Genomic DNA, 19,519 nt, shown 5'->3' with positions numbered 1-19,519 from the left:
AAACATTTTCAGCTCAAACTAATATTCTGCAAACACCAAAACTTATATATATTTTACTCAGGTGAGTAAAGTGACTTGTGCTTACATGTGTGAAAGATGGTGTACAAACCCCTGTACTAAAAGAATGTTTTGCTAGTATGTGATCCTAATGTAAAGCCAATAAGAAGAATTACTTGATATGCCCCATCATTTTAAGTACAGGAAACCATTTTGTAAGACACACAGGATTAAAAAAATAAGCTGCATGACATTTATTTTGTAATGTTAACATTAGTATCTGTAGAAACATTTTATTGTCAGTACAAAAGTTAACAGATGTTAATACTTTTTTCCCAAATTTTTAATAAGTAAATCAATGTAATTCGCATTTGTATTGCATGGCTATATCAGTGTGAATGGGTGTTTTGAAAGTAAAAACACAATTTTAAAAAAAAAAATACAAATGAAAGAAATGCAGTAATATTTTGTCTGACCCCAGCAAACTATGCCTGATATCAAGGAATAGTTTGGAAAAATATACTGGAGCCAGTATGAACTAATCCCTTAAAAAGATGATAGTATTCCTATGGCAAATTGTCATGATAAATTGTCTCTCTCTTTTTAACTTATGTTACAATATAGGAACAGCTGAAAGGCTACTATCGGGCCAGAAGATCTGGAACCCATTATCAAGTCAATGAAGACAATACTAGTTAATTTGATGCATGAGCAAAGCAGAGTGGAAGCTCAGCTCTTTTTAGAGCAGTACATTCTGCTATGGTTATAGACAAGTTAATATCTTTCCTTACTTTAGGAACCCATTAAAGACTCTCCTTTTTTTCCCCCTCCATAGAACGATTGTGTTATTTAGGCCTTAGAAAATATTGTTCAAGTGTCACGTATGCTTTAGTGATAGTTACAAAACCAGACACACAGAAAACAGAAGACCTTCTTATTAAAGGATTTTTTTAAAATATGGGAATTTTGATATTGATAAGAACAATCATCTGGCACTGAAGTTTAAAACACAAATAAATCAAAAGCATAATTCTCCCCAAATTAGTTATATACTGTAAATATTTCTTTTTTTAAAGATCTGACAACTACGAAAGTCTGAGCAATATATCTACTAGATCTCTGGGCTGCCTGCTTAGAAATGCCATTTAAATTACAAAAAACAACCCTATAAACGATTAATTGTTTTGTACATTACCAATTAGTTAATAAATTAATGATATACCATTTTCCCTGAAAGCAAAGTATTTTCCACCTTTGAATGGTGAAAATTAAGAAATTCTGTGTAAGAACAGCATTTAGCAAATAGCTGTTAAAAAAAAGAACTAATTTGCTAGGTGGATTGGAACATCCATTTTTAAATCAATACCAAAAATAATTCATTGTAAATATATAATATATATTTATACATATTTTGAATATATTTACATACATCCAGCACCTATATACTGCATTTGTGCTCTGTAAGTGTGTGCCAACATATATTTTCTCCAAATATTACAAAATAAACAAAAAAGGCAGACCCAGAGTTTGCCTTAAGTCCAACTGGTCCATGGTACAAACAAAGTCCATTGCAGCTTGCAGTGAGCCAGAAAATTGACATGGTGAGGTACATCCATACATGGCCCATAAACATTCTCCTTCTTTTGGAATTGCTTAAGAGTTCCAAACTATATAATTCTTTACACATGTTCTGACCATCTTCCTCCAAAATATTTTTTCTTCTTCTTATATTTCATATGTACAAACAGAAACATTAGGGTCCTGGAGAAAAGAGCTCTTTACTTGTGGTAGGTAGGTTGGCATTCTTGTTTCTTTATTCCTCTGAGGAATAAGAATGCTTTCCTTTCATGTTTTAACACTACCATTTATGTGCTGGTACTTGGGAAGACAGGGTTCATAAGGCATTGGATCAGGAGAAAAAACAGAGTCATCACCTGAAGAACACGAACTCCTAGTGTCGGGATAACTGGGTGAATACTGTTCAAGAGGTCCACTGAGGTCCAGATATTCCTGGAATGGAAGAGAGAAATAATTTTATTTATAAATGACAGAAGCACATTGCCACATGATTTGGCTTTGTCATGCAGTATGTATATTTCACAGACAAAAAATGTTCAGGCAATTCTATACTAAGAAAGATCAGCTACATTCAAAATTGACTGTCACCTATATATCAGAGAGAGAAAGTGAGAGAGAAAGAAAGAAAGAAAGAGTCAGTCAGTCTAAGGCAGATGTGTCATTTCCAACAACATGAGCATTAACCGCATCAGTGGAAATAAACACGCTCACCACATCAAAAGAGGACTTTTTGTTTATAATGATAAAAATGAAATTTTCATCCTAAATAGAACCATTTTTCTCTAGCATATGGTAATGATTTGGAGAAAAAGATACTTCCATTTTTATATTCCTTTGGTCAGTTTGACTATCTGGTTTTAAATTTAGATTTAGACATGTACTACACTTGCATGCTTATGAGAACTGAAATGAAAAATAACAAAACCATATTCACTGGATTTGGGTTCTCTACACTAAATATTCTGCGATTTTCTTTCTTTGTTGTTGCCTCCTAGAGCCGTGGTTCTGTGTACTGTTGGGGGTATGCAGAAGTCTTCCAGGGGTACATCAACTCATCTAGATATTTGCCTAGTTTTACAACAGGCTACATAAAAAGCACGAGTGAAGTCAGTACAAACTAAAATTTCATACAGACAAAACAAGAAAGCCAGCAATTTTTCAGTAATAGTGTGCTGTGACATTTTTGTATTTTTATGTCTGATTTTGTAAGCAAGTAGTTTTTAAGTGAGGTGAAACTTGGGGGTACGCAAGACAAATCACGCTCCTGAAAGGGGTACAGTAGTCTGGAAAGATTCACAACTACTGACCTAGAGTAGCCATGACCAGACCAGTATAACAAAAAGGAAATAATTTCAGTTTAATCCAAGGTTCGAGTTAAGCAACTTTTGTTAGAAACGGCAATTTTGGCAGGAGAATAAAGTTATTTTTTCCCTTGAAATGTTCCTTCTCTTTCAACTTCTGAAGGGCAGCTGTATTCATTTAATGCTATCTCTTCATTTGCTAAACCACAAGTTATGATCATGCTGACGAGACAAATCTTATCAGTCAGTATTTTATATTCCATTTAATTATTTGATTTAAATGATTCTTCAAAATCATGTCTGAAAGTGTCAGGACTTTATGGTCATAGCTTTAAAATGAGGGCAATAATGGAGGTTTTAAAACAAACACCCACATAGCAGGCAACAAAATGGTTCCTAGACTGCAGTTTTGATCTAACATAACTTCATATTTCACAAGCAATTTTTTTAAAGCTGGCCTTTGTAACTGTTTGAAGACAGGATACACATGTAGGTTAGGGAAACAGCTCCAGGGCACCAGAATGGTCTGGAAATTTCTGACACAAATGGAAGCAGGAAGTACCAGAATATGAGAGAGGGAGAGAGAGCATTCTCAGGAGATTTCTAACCCAGTTTCGCAGATTCAAGAGTTTCACATAATTCAGTTAATCATCTGGCTGAGATCCTCACCCCCACTCCAGCCCCTTTATATCACATGGAAGAGCCAAAGTGGTGTAATGGGGCCTAAAAGCCTCATATCAAGCTTGAGGCGGATTACTGGAGCTGGCCTTGTGGAATACAGTGATAAGATTGCTCCCAAAGACCCCTTGGCAAGCCCCAGTGCAGGTGGTGTGCAGGGGAGGGTGGGAAGAGGGACATGGCCACAGCATTGTGGAGATTATGGGCAGCACGGCTGCCCATAGGTTAGCTAGGCAGTCTGCAGTAACAAATAGGCCGCTGTAAGCTCCGGGCCCCTAGAGCAGCATAGAATCAGGAGTGTGCAAAGACAGTTTTAAGCCCTCTCTCTTCCTCTTAGGGATGCAGCATTTATCCAAACCAAAGCACCGAACTTTCAGGTAGCTGTGAGTTAGTGGTAAGAGAACTGAAATGATCCCTATCTGTATATCTTAATGCATTGCTTGCTACAACTAATAGATTTTCAGACCTCTGAAAATAAGGTTTTAAGAATAAAATAGCGTCATGTATATTTCCAGCTGGAATGGTACTAGATGTTGCCCTTGTAGAATTGCATGGTTTCTCCATATTCCCCTCTGGGTTCTTGTACCCCCAGCAGAGCTATTTCAATAAAGCAAATTAACGCCTAGACAGATCAATTGAAATCTGCCATTTACTTTGGCTGCTTATTCTGACTTAATTACTATAAGTGAGAATCAAACTAAGTTGATAAATTCAGAATATAAAACTCTAGGTCTGTCCCTCACACCAAATTGTAATGTTGAAACATAAATCTCCCCCCCCATACACACATTTTTCCTGGATGATATGCTGAAACTATTATGAAATATGCAGAGGGACAAGGGAAAACGCTTTATTGTGTGTGTGCGCGTGCATACGTGTGTTTGTTTTGTTACATAAATCAAAACCTCTAGAAGAAAAAACATGATTCATTAAGCCATATAGTTTATCTATGTGAGATCCCAGTGGAAAACTGATAAATAGAATTATAATAGAAATAGAGCAGTTTCATATTTTAATAAATTACATTTATCTTGTAAACTTTATGTTCTGATCTGCTGATTAAAAAGTGAATATACTTTACTTACCTCATTAGTTGTGAGAGTGAGAATTCGATCCAAGTCTTCTACCAACTGCTTAAAAGTTGGTCTCTGGGAAGGCACTGCATGCCAGCAATCTCTCATCATCATATAGCTGTATAAATATGCATTTCACTGGGTTAATTAACCATATTTATCCTTGTTGCCTGTCCATTTAATTCACAATTATTATTATTGGTATTACTGCAGCGCCTAGGAGCCCATGGACCCTAATGTGGTCATTGTACAATACTTCACTTCTGTTAAATTAGGGCTTAGCAATGAGCTTGCATTTCTAGTTTTATACCACTGCAAATAACTGTGAAAACCCAGCATCTAGATCGCAGCATTTAGGCCCAGATTCAGGGAAGCACTTAAGATCCATCAGTTTCAATGGAACTAAATCACATGCTTAAAGCTGAGCGCATGGTTAAGTACTATGCTGAATTAGGGAATTTAGCCTCTGTGAATTGGAATTATTGCTCTCCTCTATTAGAAGTATAATTTAATGCAGTGGTCCCCCAACTTTTTACCTTGCGCCCCCCCCTTACCCCGTCCATGCCCTCCCCCCTCCTGAGCTGGGGCCAGGAGTGAGGCCACGGTTCTGGGGGTGGGGGAGACTCGGACACGGTAAGGGGGCTGGGAGCAGAGTTCCAGGCGCAGGGTCAGCAGCTGGGGTCAGCAGGCGGGGGGCCCTGGGCCAGCAGCCAGTGCCAGGAGCGGAGCCAGGTGGTGCTTCCCTTCCTGTGGGGGTTGGCCCGGGCCCCAGCCACTCCCCCCGCATGTTCCTCCATGTCCCCCTGGGGGGACGCCCCACAGTTTGAGGACCTCTGATTTAATGCCTTTTATGTCCTAACTTTGGGCATTACCCGGGATATAGCTTGAGGTCAAATCAACTGGTTTCAACAAAACGGCATGCAAGCAGGGCATGACATTTGCCATGACAAGTATGGATTTTGGCTATAAGCATGACAATTCATTTGACATATACGGCCCCACTTTCACAGGTGAGGAGCACCCACATCGCCAGTTGAAGCCAATGAAATTGCAGGTACTCAGCCCTTCTGAAAATCTGGTCTATTTCATATCCAGACTGGACCAATCATGTTAAATTATTATAGAACTTTATACTTTACAAACGGCTCTGCACTTTGTACTGCACCCTAACAGATATAGGGCATTTGTACAGCATTCTGCAGATACTCAAAAACACAACCAGAACTAGTTAATTTTATGCTTGGCTTTGCCTATGACTCAGGAACTAAAGTGCTATGTGCAGGGATGTACCATTAACTTGCATTCTGATATCTTTCAGAATTTCAGAATATTTTGAGGGGCCACGGGGTGACCTTGTGTCTGTGCTGTGGACTCCCACAAGCCTCTGGCTTCCTAGGTGTACCTCCTAGTGGCCCACTGAGCTCTTGACAACAGGAAAAGTGGCTTGTAGCGTTCTATCCTGCTGGGTGATTAATAAGTGGTACAAACAGACTCTTGCACCTCCTCCTCTTTGGCGGGAGGAATGATGGATACTATAAAGGACCTTGAGGGTGGAGAGAACAAAACAGGGGGAAATGTGTAGCAAAGACAGTCAGGGGTCATATTCATACCTGTTACCAAAAGCAGATAATGATTTGCCAATAGATTTTAATACGCTAGGACTGAGTGTAATAACAAATATACCAAAGATTGACTTGTTGAGATTTTTTTTTTTAATTGTTTTTCAACAGTACCAAAGTTAAGTGAGCAAATGTCTATCCTGTATCACACATTTCCTGGAAACATGTTTCAACCATTTCTTTTTTATACGCAATGCTCCCGTTTATAGAGTCAAGCAGCTTAGAAAATGCTGGATTCTGCATGGGATTCAAATCAGCATTAGCTGTGTGACCATGCTAGTGTTGTATTACTTCAGTAAATAATGGTCCTTACAGTTCATTGGTGCAGTTGGCAGGCTTATCCATTCTGTGCCCTTCTTTAAGCAGCTTAAAAAGTTCCTCCACTGGAATTCCTGGATAGGGTGATCCTCCCAAAGTGAAGATCTCCCACATCAACACACCAAATGACCAACTACAGAATAAAAGGGAACAGTGCATAATTAAATTAATCTTACCTATAAAAGCAAAGGCATATCCCTAAAAGAGACAGAGAACAGTGATTCCTTGTTATTTTCTGCAGCAGTTCTGTGTTTAAGGGTCAGATTCTACCAGCCTTATTATGTAGAATCTGACTCCTTGAATACTTCCCATTTCACTGAGATGATTAATCAAATAAGGAACTACTCAGTATGAGAAACAATGGCAGAATCTGGTCCTAAATTTGGCCACAACTCAGCAGTCCATCCTTATTCAGAAAAATAGCTAAGCATGAAATTAACTTTATGCATTTGCCACTTTATGCATCTGCTGATTTCAATGGGATGTAAGCACATGTTTAGAGTTAATCGGGTGCATAAGGACTTTGCTGAATAGGGATGGTCTTAAACACATTCTTAAATGTTTCCCTGAATTGAGGCCTCCGTTCGATGTTCTCCAAACTCCCAAGTTGTCAGTTTCCAGGGCTATTGTAAATAAAACTGAAATTGTAATTAACAGTATAATTATTTATAGAATACCTATATGGTAGAGCGGGCTGGAAATGTTATGATAGAACGTTTCTCTTTCAGAAAATGCCAATTCATTAAAAACAAAATGTTCCACAGGAATGTGTCACTTTTGGCCAATCTTTGTAGGAAACCAGGCAGGAAACCCTGAGGAGCTATGGAGCTGGGCTTTTAGGGTCCCAGAACCTTGGCAAACTTGAAGACTACTAAAAATATAGACAGATAAATATATTTGTCAAGGCAAGGACTATATGTAGACATATGGCAACTTTTATTGCAAGTTTGCTCAAAAAAGTTGCTAAAATTTAATTCTATTTTAAATATAAAGTCTCTCTCAAACAAATTAAATCAGCTACCACTAACTTTTGTTAACGGCGTTGTCTACAAATAATGAAAACATTGCATGAAAACCAAATGTACATCATACATTATTAACATTTTTTAAAAGACTACACATTGACTAGGATATTCAAAACTGACTAGCGATTTTGGGAGCCCAGCCTGACACCCCTTAAAGGTGGCCCAATTTTCACAGGGTGGATACTCAGCACTTTCTGCGGATCAGATGCCACAAAAGTTAAAGCACCCAAAAATCACCAGCTATGTTTGCAAATCTTGGTCTTAATCCTTCAGTTCCTCATATGGTGCATACGGATGTTACACTTCTGTGTAAATGCAAGTAGAGGTTTTACACAGATGCAAGTGCTCTGATTAGTGCAGGATCAAACTCCTCCCCTCCTGTCGTCTTCTTCTTTTTTTTTTTTTAAACTTTGTGTTTATACGTTCAATTTCTCATGTCTGTGCTGTGCAGCATCAAGCCCTTTGGGGTTAATAGCTCTTCATATAAAAATAAAGAAATGTGCAATTTCCATCAGCACTGTATAAAGACTATGCAACAAAAGCAATGTTTAAATTGTTATGAGTAGTGTCAATTAGCGCTGTGATTCTGAGACCCAAAGTGAGAGAAAAAGAGAGTTCTTCTGCTTAAATCAAACCAAAGTATAGGAAACAAAGACACTGGAAAACAGTAAATATTTACACCATAAAAGAGTTTATTTTGTTTCAAATTGTAATCCCAGAATATAAGGAGTGCTAAGATTATCCTAGAAAACTTTCCTAGAAAGTAGAGCAAACCCCATAAGGTTATGTCAGCTAGATACAGTGGGGAAACTTAAAAAGTCTGTTCCAGTTTTAGAGGTATTATTGATTCCAATTATTCCCCCTACTTAAAATAGGGAATGCTTCTGGAAGCAGTAATAACTCTAAAAGCAGAATGAACTTTTCAAGTAAGCCCACTGTATGTTTTACCTAAATCCAAACCATTTTTATCACAAATTTCAACAAGTGAAAATTTCAGGATTATTTCCTTTTAAAAAAAAAAATAGAAGGAAGTTCAGAATATTACCAAAGCCAAGCAAATTAGATACATGCTTTGTAGCTGCACATCCGTAAGTAAGTTCAAGGGGGGAAAACTTCCGCACTGACAGAAGGAGGTTAGCATTCTCCACCTTTCATGTGCTTTGAAGCCAGGCAGATTAGTAACAGAGCATTGGTTAGCAGTCTACCATAAAATCCTCACTTTCTAAGGGTGATGCCTGCTCCTTCTATTAATGTGTGAAACAGAGAAAGCAAGCAGTTAAGATTTAAGGAAAACAGGAAAAGATATAAAGATTCCCCAAACTGTAACTAAAATAAAATACAATAAAATAAAATAAAATAAAAGGCTAAAAAAAATAAAGTTACTTACACATCACTTTGATGTGTGTACACTCTGTCAAACAGGGCTTCTGGAGCCATCCACTTTACCGGCAGCCGGCCCTGGAAACATGAGGGGGAGGTGGGTGAGAAATAAGTAACACTGAATTAAAATTGTAGTTATTCACAAGGCAAATTCAGCAATAGGATTTCTAAAATATTCGATACTGTAATATAAAAAAGCAAGGATTAATGACATGGTGTTCTCAGAGATAACAAAGACTGATATTCTCCAGACCCCGGGCTCAAATAAATAGATGTAAACTTTTCAGACAAAATTAGCTAAGACAAAATGATCTAAGGATCCACAGAAAGAACCCTTACATGCCACGTATCCCCCACATTGCCTATCAGTGGGAGGAAGAGATGGAGAGAGTCAGTAGCCTCATATGGGAGGGCCTGACGCCTAGGACACTCTGCAAACAGATGAATTTCAGCAACTCTTTAACCAGTAGACCAGCACAGAGGGACTAGTTGGCGGGTGAGGTTAGGGCTACTGGATTCACATTTATCCTGCTCCCGTGGGCCAAACCCAAGCATGGTGGGCACAGGAGAGCTGCAGAGCACTAGAAACGGGAGGGATAGCTCAGTGGTTTGAGCATTGGCCTGCTAAACCCAGGGTTGTGAGTTCAATCCTTGAGGGGGCCATTTAGGGATCGGGGCAAAAATTGGGGATTGGCCCTGCTTTGAATAGGGGGTTGGACTAGATGACCTCCTGAGGTCCCTTCCAACCCTGATATTCTATGACTCTATGACATTTCCAATGACGAGTCTGCAGAGGGGCTATGTCTTGCCCCAAGATTGATGGTGGATTCTATTCCCTCCATGACAAAGACCATGGAGTTGCCCACACAAAGCCCAGTTTCACCCTTAAAAGTGCAATGGATGGTGGCTTAGAAACTTATTTTTATGAATTAACCATTTAATGTAATATATTCTATTAATATTTTGCACTAATATAGCAGCTTGAATCAGTGGATCTCAAAGCACTTTGCATAGCTTCCATTGACTTCAAATGGAATTGGGGTTGCTCAGGGCCTCTGAAAACTAGGCAAAAGGTACCTCAAATAGGTATCCCAAATCAGTGACCACTTTTTTGACCTAACTGCCTCGCTCAAGATCATATCGCAGATCTGTAGTAGAGTGGTCAATGAAACCCATTCTCCTGACTCCAATCCCACTTACCACCACAGTAAAGTGTTTACAAACCTGAATACAATACAAGTATAACCAGAAATATCTACAATAATGTACATTATTTGGGTACCATAAAAGGAAACATTTTACTGTTTACTAAATGTTTTCAAAGACCCTGGGATCTGATCTAAAGCCCATTGAGGACAATGGGAATCTTTCCATTGATTCCGTGGACTTTGGATCAGGCCCTATGAAAAGCAATACTGAATGTTATCATTCATAATTAATAATTAATCATAATTAATCATGTAATATATATTCTCTCAGGTTGTGTAAACAGATAACATTCATCGCTTAGTAAAAGTGATTAGAGATGCTTATGCCTTTGATTACTATTTTATTTTCAGTGATTAAAAGTTAGGCTGGTGTACAAGAAGTCCATTAGTATTATAATCACACTAATTTAAATGACCCACTGAAAGAAATACTGGTTCCAGAGATAAGACTGCAATCCACTTACATTAGTAGTCTTTTTATAATAATCTATATTATTGATGTCTCTGGCCAAACCAAAGTCTGCTATTTTCATCACATTATTTTCAGTTACCAAAACATTTCTTGCTGCTAAATCTCGATGAATGCACTGAAAAAGAAAAAAAGAAAAATAATTGCTGAATGTGTGAGACATTAAAATGAAATCATGTGAACCTCCTGGAACAAGGCCTCCATTAACATTTCTGCTGGTAAATACATTCTCTAGTTAACACAAAAGGGGTCAGACTAAAACTGAAGTGAATTAGTTTAAAGCATCAGACAAATATTCCCAGAAAGATTTGTGCAGCATTTGCCAATCTCTACCTACTTTCTGTGAAGCCAAGTACTCCATGCCCCTTGCCAGTTGGTATGTGCATGATACTAAGTCTTTGAATGTCATCTGCTCTTCTGGTACCCTGTTGATATCAAATGAATATTCCATTCCAGGGGGTCGCCGGGCTCGCAGATACTCCCGCAGATTCCCTTTAGAAGCATATTCAACTATCACATACAACGGCCCTTTAGATAAACAGAATAGACAGCATGAGAGTTGAAACAGGGACAAAGGGTAAAATGATTTTTAACAGAAACTTATATAGTGCTTTCCATCTTCACAGCACTGTACACACATACATTCACTAACTAAGCTTCACAGCACCCCTGCAAAATTGGCAAGTACCATTTTAAAGATAGGGAAAAAGAGGCAGAAACATTGTGAGGTGATTTGCCCACGGCCACACCACAAGTCAGTGGCAGAGACAGCATTAGCGCTCCAGAGTTCCTAAATCCCAACCTTGAGTTTATTCCTTTCAGACCATGCTCTCTCCTGCACTTTATACATTTGCAGAACAAACATTGCATGAAACCCCCAAAAGATTACACCGCTTTAAAAAAAAAAAGTTAGTTTTCCTGTCACCTTTACACAGTTCTGGACTCCTTATACCTCTTAATTAGCTTGTAATAACAAAGTGGTAAAACATTTACAAAGTAAAGTGATCCCTTCCAAATGACACACTAAAAGTTTCACTAAAACAGGACTGAAAGTGTCAGAATAAAGTGTAAAAAGAAAAGGAGAACTTGTGGCACCTTAGAGACTAACAAATTTATTTGAGCAGAAGCTTTCGTGAGCTACAGCTAGATCAGAATGCATCCGATGAAGTGAGCTGTAGTTCACGAAAGCTTATTCTCAAATACATTTGTTAGTCTCTAAGGTGCCACAAGTCCTCCTTTTCTTTTTGCAGATACAGACTAACACGGCTGCTACTCTGAAACCTAGAATAAAGTGTGTAAAACTGCTGTAAAAAAAACAAAAAACACTTTTCCCTATAGCAGAGATAAGTTACAGAGGTTTCACACTATACGGTATCCCCTCTTAACATTACAGCTGCAAAGCCTGTTTATAATCAGATATGGAAGTTAAAATATTGCTGCTAAGCTAAAGAAATATCTGCAAATCCCATCACAGTATGACTGTTTCCTTTAAAACTATTGAAAAATTATGATAAATGAGACACTTCAAGACCTGTTTGAATGAAAGCACTGGCTAGCTTTCTGCTTTGTACTCACCATCCTGTGTACAGGCTCCAAGAAGATTGATGATATTTTTGTGCTTCCCAATCATTTTCATCATCTCCATCTCCGACACCAGGTCAGATAAGTCTTTTTCCGTAGCATCATCTGCACAAGAGAAAACAAGTTCATCTAACGTTTTCTGGTGTGCCAGCTTAACTTGGGTTGTTAGCCATTTGTCAGATCACGTGACATCATCTAAAGGACACTGCTTTAGGAATAAATGTGAGCTTCTAGGACAAAGTCATGTGACCTGATAAGCAGTGGTCTCAGTCTCTTGAAACAGGCTGGACAGCTGCCCCCTTCCCTGTCCCCTTCAATAACATTCTGTTTAGAGGAAAAAGCAAAAAATACGGGGAGATTGCCAAGACGCTGCAAAACCTGCACTGGACTCTCAAGCAATTAATTGTTGCATCTTTTCTGAGAGCTAATCTTATAGCTAAGTTTATAACAAACATGTACCTGTCTACCTGGAAATGGAAAATCATGGGTATATCTAAATATATTTTGTCTCTCCTGTGAATGAAACCAACAGACAAGAAAACTGAACAGTTCTAACAAGACTTCGATTTGCTTGTAAATACACATTGCTGAAGATAAATAGGCTGTCAAAGGCACTGATTTATACTGAAAGCTGCTGAAGGCTGAGGTCAACTATGTGAACTCTGATCCCATATAATGATAGAGTTCAGATGCCACAAAAGAACTTTCTTGATAAAAATTACCATCTCATCTCCCCCCCCCCCACCCCTTTACCTTTCAGCATCTTCACTGCCACAGTAACTGCCTCTTTTGGTTTGTCTTTGTCGATTCCCACTGCTTCTGCCATGACAACTTGCCCAAAGCAACCTTCTCCAAGGGGTTTACCCAATGTCAGCCTAGAGGTGTAAATAGAGGATTAGCACACAGCATCTGGTGAAGGGATATAGCCAGTGAAATTCCAGAGCAAGATATAAAAAGCTTGCAACAACTTGCTATAGCATGAATCATTTATCATAAAGAACAAATGAGACTCCTGGTGCATACCAGGTTTCATGCACACTGTAGCATGTTTTTTTTTAGTGACACCACAGTGAGCATCCAATACTGCCAGAACAGTTACTAAACCAGTTTTTGAAATCTCCCTTTATGTAGAATAACAAACACTATATATGATGGCTAGCTGGTCAGATTTGCAGGGCTCGCAAGCTGTAGTCCTTAAAAATTGCTCAACTAAAATGCAGTGTTTCAGATTGGCCAACAGCGGCTAAACTTTTCACATCACTGTAATATGGTCATTTTCTTCTTTTCCAGCCAGAGTGCAGGGTGATGAGAAAAGAGTTTATTTGTGTGTGTGGCTCTGTGTTTGGTTTCAACTCTACTTGTTAGCTTGGAGTTGGAATGATTCTTGTGTTAAAGGGTGGTATCAACACCTTTGGGACCTTTTAAATATCAGTGGCTCAACTGGTATAAACCCACAGTCTGGAGGCAATAGAGACATTAAAATGACTTCTAAACAGTTTAATTTTAGATCAGTTTTCTCTTTCCACTTCCTGTTTCAAGGTAGGGGCAGCGAGTTTCTCTCTCATGACATCTTGAGCTGAACGGAGTAGGCAGCACAGAGACAGGCATACTGGGTCCCAACCCCCATTTCTCCCACTAAAGGGTCCAAGGTTGGGGGCAATGAGGTGGCCAGACAACTTTCTGCTTATGGGAAAAGGGAAGGAAGACACAGGCAAGAGGGTATGGAAAGGGGAAACTGCCAGTGACGACCAAGCAGCTAGTCCATAGGGAGTGGGGGTTGGGAGGAGCTGCTTCTGTAAAGCAGCTGTGAGAGCATACAGAAAGCTTTTCTCCAAATGCCTCCAAGCCTTGGACAACTGCCAGGAGCTGCCAGTGCTGATGGCTCTCCCTGGCTCTGCTCTTCCCTTGTGAGCGCTGGTACCACTTACACAGAGGCAGCCTCTGTCCTTGGCTGGCCAGTTACTGGTGTAAGTGCTCTCAGGAGCAGCACCTCCTCTTCCCAAAGTGCTCCCCTTCTCCATCCTCAGCAGTAGGATGCCTGTTCCCATTCCTTCAGCCCCTCTCACTAGGGGCTGTGTCCCAGTATGGTCTCTGTGGGGACAATTTCCATGCTGTATGCTCTCTCCTGCCCCAGATGTCATATGAGAGAGAGGCTCCCAACCCCTGTCTCCAGCCAGGGGGTTGGGGCAGGGGCTGGGGAAAGTAAAGTTTGATCATAATACTTTCACCATAAAAGATTTTAACAAGAACATTCAGTACCCAGGCCACCAGCATGTGTAAAATGCAATGTGGGTAGGACACCCGGGAGGCGGTACTCACTAAACTGTAACAGAGAAATGTCATTCTCAAATTTTTTTGGGGGGGAAGGAATAAATAAATACATAAATAAATAAAAACAAAGATTGCAAAACTATGAGATTTGAGAGAGTTCGGTGCCAATATCAGTGTTTACCCAAAGTTACAGAACTACAAAATCAATACTTCAGGGCCATGTTCTGCTCCCTTTACTCACATGGAGCAGTATTTTATTCCACAAGTAGCCCCACTGGCATCAATGAAACGACTTGTGGCATTTGCTGCTGCTATTCAGTGTGAATAATGGGATCCAAATCACAGTTGCCAACTTTCACGTGGTAAATAAGCACCCCGACTTTCACAATAAGCCAAAAGTCAAGCTAATCCCTTTTCAAAACAAGGCCAAAACAAACCAATCCCTAAGAACTCCAACACTCTATGTGACTAGATCCCCCCGGCGTGCAGTCTGGGACTGTGGTGGGACCGCTGTGCACCCTGACTCTCTTCCCCCCTTGCCACTGCTTGCCCCTCCACCCCCTTGCTGGGAGCCAATCAAAAAAAAAAAAGAAGAAGAAGCAACAAACTACAACAAGCAACAAGCCAAAAACTAGCCAACAAGCAACTTACAAGCCAATTAAGCCAAAAACAAGCCGAATTTCTGCATTTTTCTCACGGGTTTGGCATGTCTGATCCAAATATGGCCCTCGACATACAGGGCTATAAAAACTGTTATTCAAGTTGTGTGGGTCCACTTTTGGAAGTAACATCTTTTTCATAAGAATAGGTATACAGGATGGGATGTTCAGAAAAAAGCACCCAGCATTGCTTTCTATCTGTTACCACTGAAGTAAAAGGGGGGGTTAGCACAGGGGTGAACAGGAATAGATTAGTGCTAAATGATTTAAAAATCTCATCTATTTCCTTGGATATAACAGGGAAAACAATAGAAAGATATTTCCAGCTGGGACAATTTGATGGACTTTCTTTAAATATTGTTCTTTAATTGAACCGTAATACTAGTGAAAATGTATCAACATGCTTTGGATCTGTTTTTAGTGTGCACACTAGCTTGAAAAGGTACAAAGACTGAAGGGCAGGGTATGCTATGCTGAGGTCATTCTGCGTTTTATCCAGAACTATAATTGAATTTAGGGTCTTGGCAGAGAACAAACATTTGCATTGGAAAATGGTTAATTTATGTGTTATTGCACGGCTAGCACCAGCATAACAATCCTGTCATTGTGTGCCGGCTGCCCCACAACCTCATAAAATGCCTCTAAATAGCCTCCTTTCATTGCAAACCAGCTCCACCTATATTTGTGCTGAAAACGGTTTTTAAATGTTTAGCACTCTAAAATGTTCCGCATTCAGGGAATCCCCCCAGGGTGAGGGCTGACAAAATTATTCATACAGACCCCTACTGTTGACCAGAACATTGCAGGTGGCAATTACAGTGTATTGCACCAGGTTTCGACTACATAATTCAAATAATTTCCATAACTGTTCTCAAAACATACATGATTACAACTCCTCTAGCCAACAGTTATTAGTCTGATCTTACAAAGGAAACTGTTCATGGTAAAAACAAGTTTTCTCAAACCAACCTAATGATTTTTTTTAATTAATACTAAATTTACTCTACGTTTTTGGTTTTACCTGTGTTAATATTTCATAGCTCTCATCCATACAGATTAAACCCTGGATGATATTTATGGTAAAGACTATGCTCTAGCTGATCTTGCAGATACTCAGCTTTATTACTTTGCTAAGAATAGATTTTCCAGAATAGCTTTATTCAAAAAAAGAAAAAGTTCCAAATAGGCCAAAACTGATTATCATCTCCATTAGCGTTGTACTACATTTTCTATTTATTAATTACCCACATTGATTAAGAGACATGGTTTAATGGAAAGGAATCCCAGGGGTCTGATTGCCCATTAGCTTTAACAACTGCTAACGAGATATTATCTATTACTGATCCAGATTGTATAAACTCTTGGCTCATTGCTAACTCACAATTAAGATTTACTCCTTTGCTACTAACAAGTCAGTTATATGGATCTGTGAAAGTTTTCTACAGAGTGGACTACCGTTACCTAAATGTCTCTGAGGGACATCTGAAAACTTCAGAATAAATCAGAACTATAAATATTGGATTCATAAAACAGAAGTGAATCTGACATTTAGCAAGGGTTCAGATATTTGGGATTTTCATTTAACCATATTAGGGAAAATATATACAGCTAAAGTAATCCTTGAAGAGATTTGGAAAGAAAACCTCTTCAAAGTATCATGTTGTGATTTTCAGATGTCTGTAAGTGGTGTTAATGGAAATAGTCTACTTACTTATCTCTGGAGAACTCCCATTTTGGATCCTCTGGCAGTTCATACTCTGAGACACCTGCCAGCATTGGGGCATCAGCATTTGATGAGAGACGAGTGGTTATCCTCACCAGAGGTGTGTTGGAGTTCATGGAGGAGCTAGAATCTGCAGACACCTGTTATTGGAATACAAGATGCAAAAGGAGGAGATGTAATATTGGCCCAACTATTAGACAATGGCAATACATTATAACCAAAGAAAATGAAGAGTGGATGAAACCACACACTTCATTTGGACATGTTTATCTTCCCTTCTAAATAAAGCACTGACTCTAATTCAATTGCCAATAAGAATGAGTCAGTTGTACAAGCAGAAAACTGGACAGTGCTAAGTGTTTAAACACATTCACTATTAATTTAGTTGGCATCATTTTTCCTCTTCCATTTCTAAGATGATGAATTATTGAAACATTGACATTCATTTTAGTTGTCCTTTTTATTATTTTTACCCTATATACACCTGAATATATTTTTATTTTCTAAGAATTTCTATTTACTTTGTGCTCAACTGGGATCACTAAGCAAGTGTAGTTTGGGAGCTCAATGGTATACAGAGAAATCCTATTGTGAGGACAGATTCAGAGCCATACCCCAACCGATTAAAGTAATAATTATATTTATAACACTTCCCACATAAGATAGCGTAGGGCTGCATGCAACAACATAAAAAATAAATAAAAAATGTGAAGTTAAAAAATACCAATCCCCTTCCAAACAAACAAAACCAAAAGAGGGGTGAATTTCTGACCTCACTGAAGTCAACGGAATTACTGCCATTGATTTCAGTGGGCCTTTTTACAAAAACCAACTTGTCAGCGTCGTTTAAATGTTTCATTTGGGAGGGGACAAGGGACAATGTAATGTCTTTTATTGTTAGGGCTTTTTTTTGTTTGTTTGTTTTTTCCCTAAATTACCATCAAAAATATCAAAAAGGATATCAACATTTTTGGTTTACTAAAAACAAGTTTTTGGACAATGAAAAATGTCAATAAGCATATTGATAACATTTTTGATTAAAAAATATTGAAAATAATTCATTACAATTTTGCAGGGGGGGGAATGAAAAATGACTCAATGTCAAACACTGCAAAATTAAAGGAACTTTGGCATTTTGACTTTTTTTCCCCCATGAAAACAGGTTTTAGTTCTCCCCTCTCCCCAGCTGTACGGCTAGATTCACAGCTCCTCAGTTTGTGCATAGACACCCAGAACAGACATTCAGGAATTCACAGTATAATGTTAGAGGCCCTTAGTGCTAACCGCTAAGCAAAAATGACACCAGCAATGTTACAAATTACATTTGTGGGATAAAAATAGTTTCTGCAAAAAATAAAGAGAAGATGCCACCTTACATATGGCATTTCCCTTGCATGCATCCCACTGTTATTCAATCTCATTGTTGCAAGATAATTTAAAAACAAAATAGTGTTTTTTCTCCCCCAGACCTCCTCATGTCTCAGGCATCTCTAGTGTCGTTGCCACCCTGTCTCTGTCTTTAGTTTTGAGTCCACCTTTTTTCTCCAGGTATTGGCGTTCTTTCTGGAAACCCAGTATCTTGTTGGTAGGGTTGGATGGAGGTTCTCTTTCAATGCTGCCATCAATACCAATCCTCACAATCAGCTGGCAGGAGGTCCTCGAAGGGTGGCATGACTTGCTCCCATCCCAAGCCAGAGATTGAACACATCAGTATGACTAACACACCTGATCTTTATCACAGTAGGGACCAGGAGTCTTGTGATCAATCGTTAGCCCACGGCCCACATGCGGCTGAATGACATGTGGCAGGTGTACAGTATTAGCAGGCCACATATTTCACATTTGTTCCAGATATTCAGCAAACACAATTAAATGAAAAATAATTATAAATAAAGCAGCTCCCAACCATTCTGATTCATCCAGAGAGAGAAAAACATTCTCCTGCGAATGCCAATGAAAAACACATAACATCCTTGCTGCCTCTGTGACACCAGGCTACTGCACTTTGGTTCCCACCTATATTAAACCCCAATATAGTTACAGTGCCAAAGCTCGCTAAATTGCTTAGTGCCCAGGAATAGAGTTCTAAGGTGGGTGGAGGATATGGCGGAGGTAATGATGTTCTCAACATGGGAAGATCCCCAAGATGATGCTCTCAACATGGAAAGATCCCCAAGACTATGATGTGACATCAGGTGGATTTGGCCTCTTGATGTAGCTCCCTGGGGACTGCCTATGTCTAGAAATGGGGAGAAAGGTGCTGTGGTTTGCTTTCAACAAATTAACATATTAGGAAACCATTCCATTTTACAGCTGATTGAAAAACTTGCCTTCAAAAGAAATCTGGTTGCCATAGATCAACTCCAACTTCTGCATCTGTGGTATGTGGATATGAGTATAGGTGACTCTGACAACTCAAATTAAAGTCTTCTTTTTACACACAAATGAGTCTCTCTTCCTCAACATCAATAAGTCACTATCCATTTATAGAAGATATAAATGCATGGCACAGAGGACTCTGTGCACTAAGGAATAATAAATACCTTGCCCACTTGGTATATGAATAGGCCATTATTAATACTGCTTACACGGCTATACTAAGCAGAGAACGCACTTTAACCAAAGAGTCTCCGCAAACT

General features: G+C 39.0%; 1 protein-coding gene across 10 annotated transcripts in view; it reads right to left on the bottom strand.

Annotated features, from left to right (window-relative positions):
* Positions 1 to 227: 227 nt before the first annotated feature.
* Positions 228 to 19,519, bottom strand: part of FGFR2 (fibroblast growth factor receptor 2) — a 123,328-nt gene continuing 104,036 nt past the window's right edge. For all 10 annotated transcript variants that reach the window (XM_075131047.1, XM_075131048.1, XM_075131045.1 and 7 more), the window contains 9 exons: positions 16,869 to 17,020; positions 12,981 to 13,102; positions 12,222 to 12,332; positions 10,984 to 11,174; positions 10,642 to 10,764; positions 8,977 to 9,047; positions 6,560 to 6,697; positions 4,640 to 4,745; positions 228 to 2,007 (listed from right to left, as the gene is read on the bottom strand). In XM_075131047.1, the coding sequence (XP_074987148.1) occupies positions 1,843 to 2,007; positions 4,640 to 4,745; positions 6,560 to 6,697; positions 8,977 to 9,047; positions 10,642 to 10,764; positions 10,984 to 11,174; positions 12,222 to 12,332; positions 12,981 to 13,102; positions 16,869 to 17,020 (1,179 nt within the window). In that variant the 3' untranslated portion in view covers positions 228 to 1,842. The remainder of the gene's footprint in view (positions 2,008 to 4,639; positions 4,746 to 6,559; positions 6,698 to 8,976; positions 9,048 to 10,641; positions 10,765 to 10,983; positions 11,175 to 12,221; positions 12,333 to 12,980; positions 13,103 to 16,868; positions 17,021 to 19,519) is intronic.

Source organism: Caretta caretta, chromosome 7 (genome assembly GCF_965140235.1).
Source record: "Caretta caretta isolate rCarCar2 chromosome 7, rCarCar1.hap1, whole genome shotgun sequence".
NCBI lineage: Eukaryota > Metazoa > Chordata > Testudines > Cheloniidae > Caretta > Caretta caretta.
This window is presented reverse-complemented; position numbering and strand designations above follow the sequence as displayed.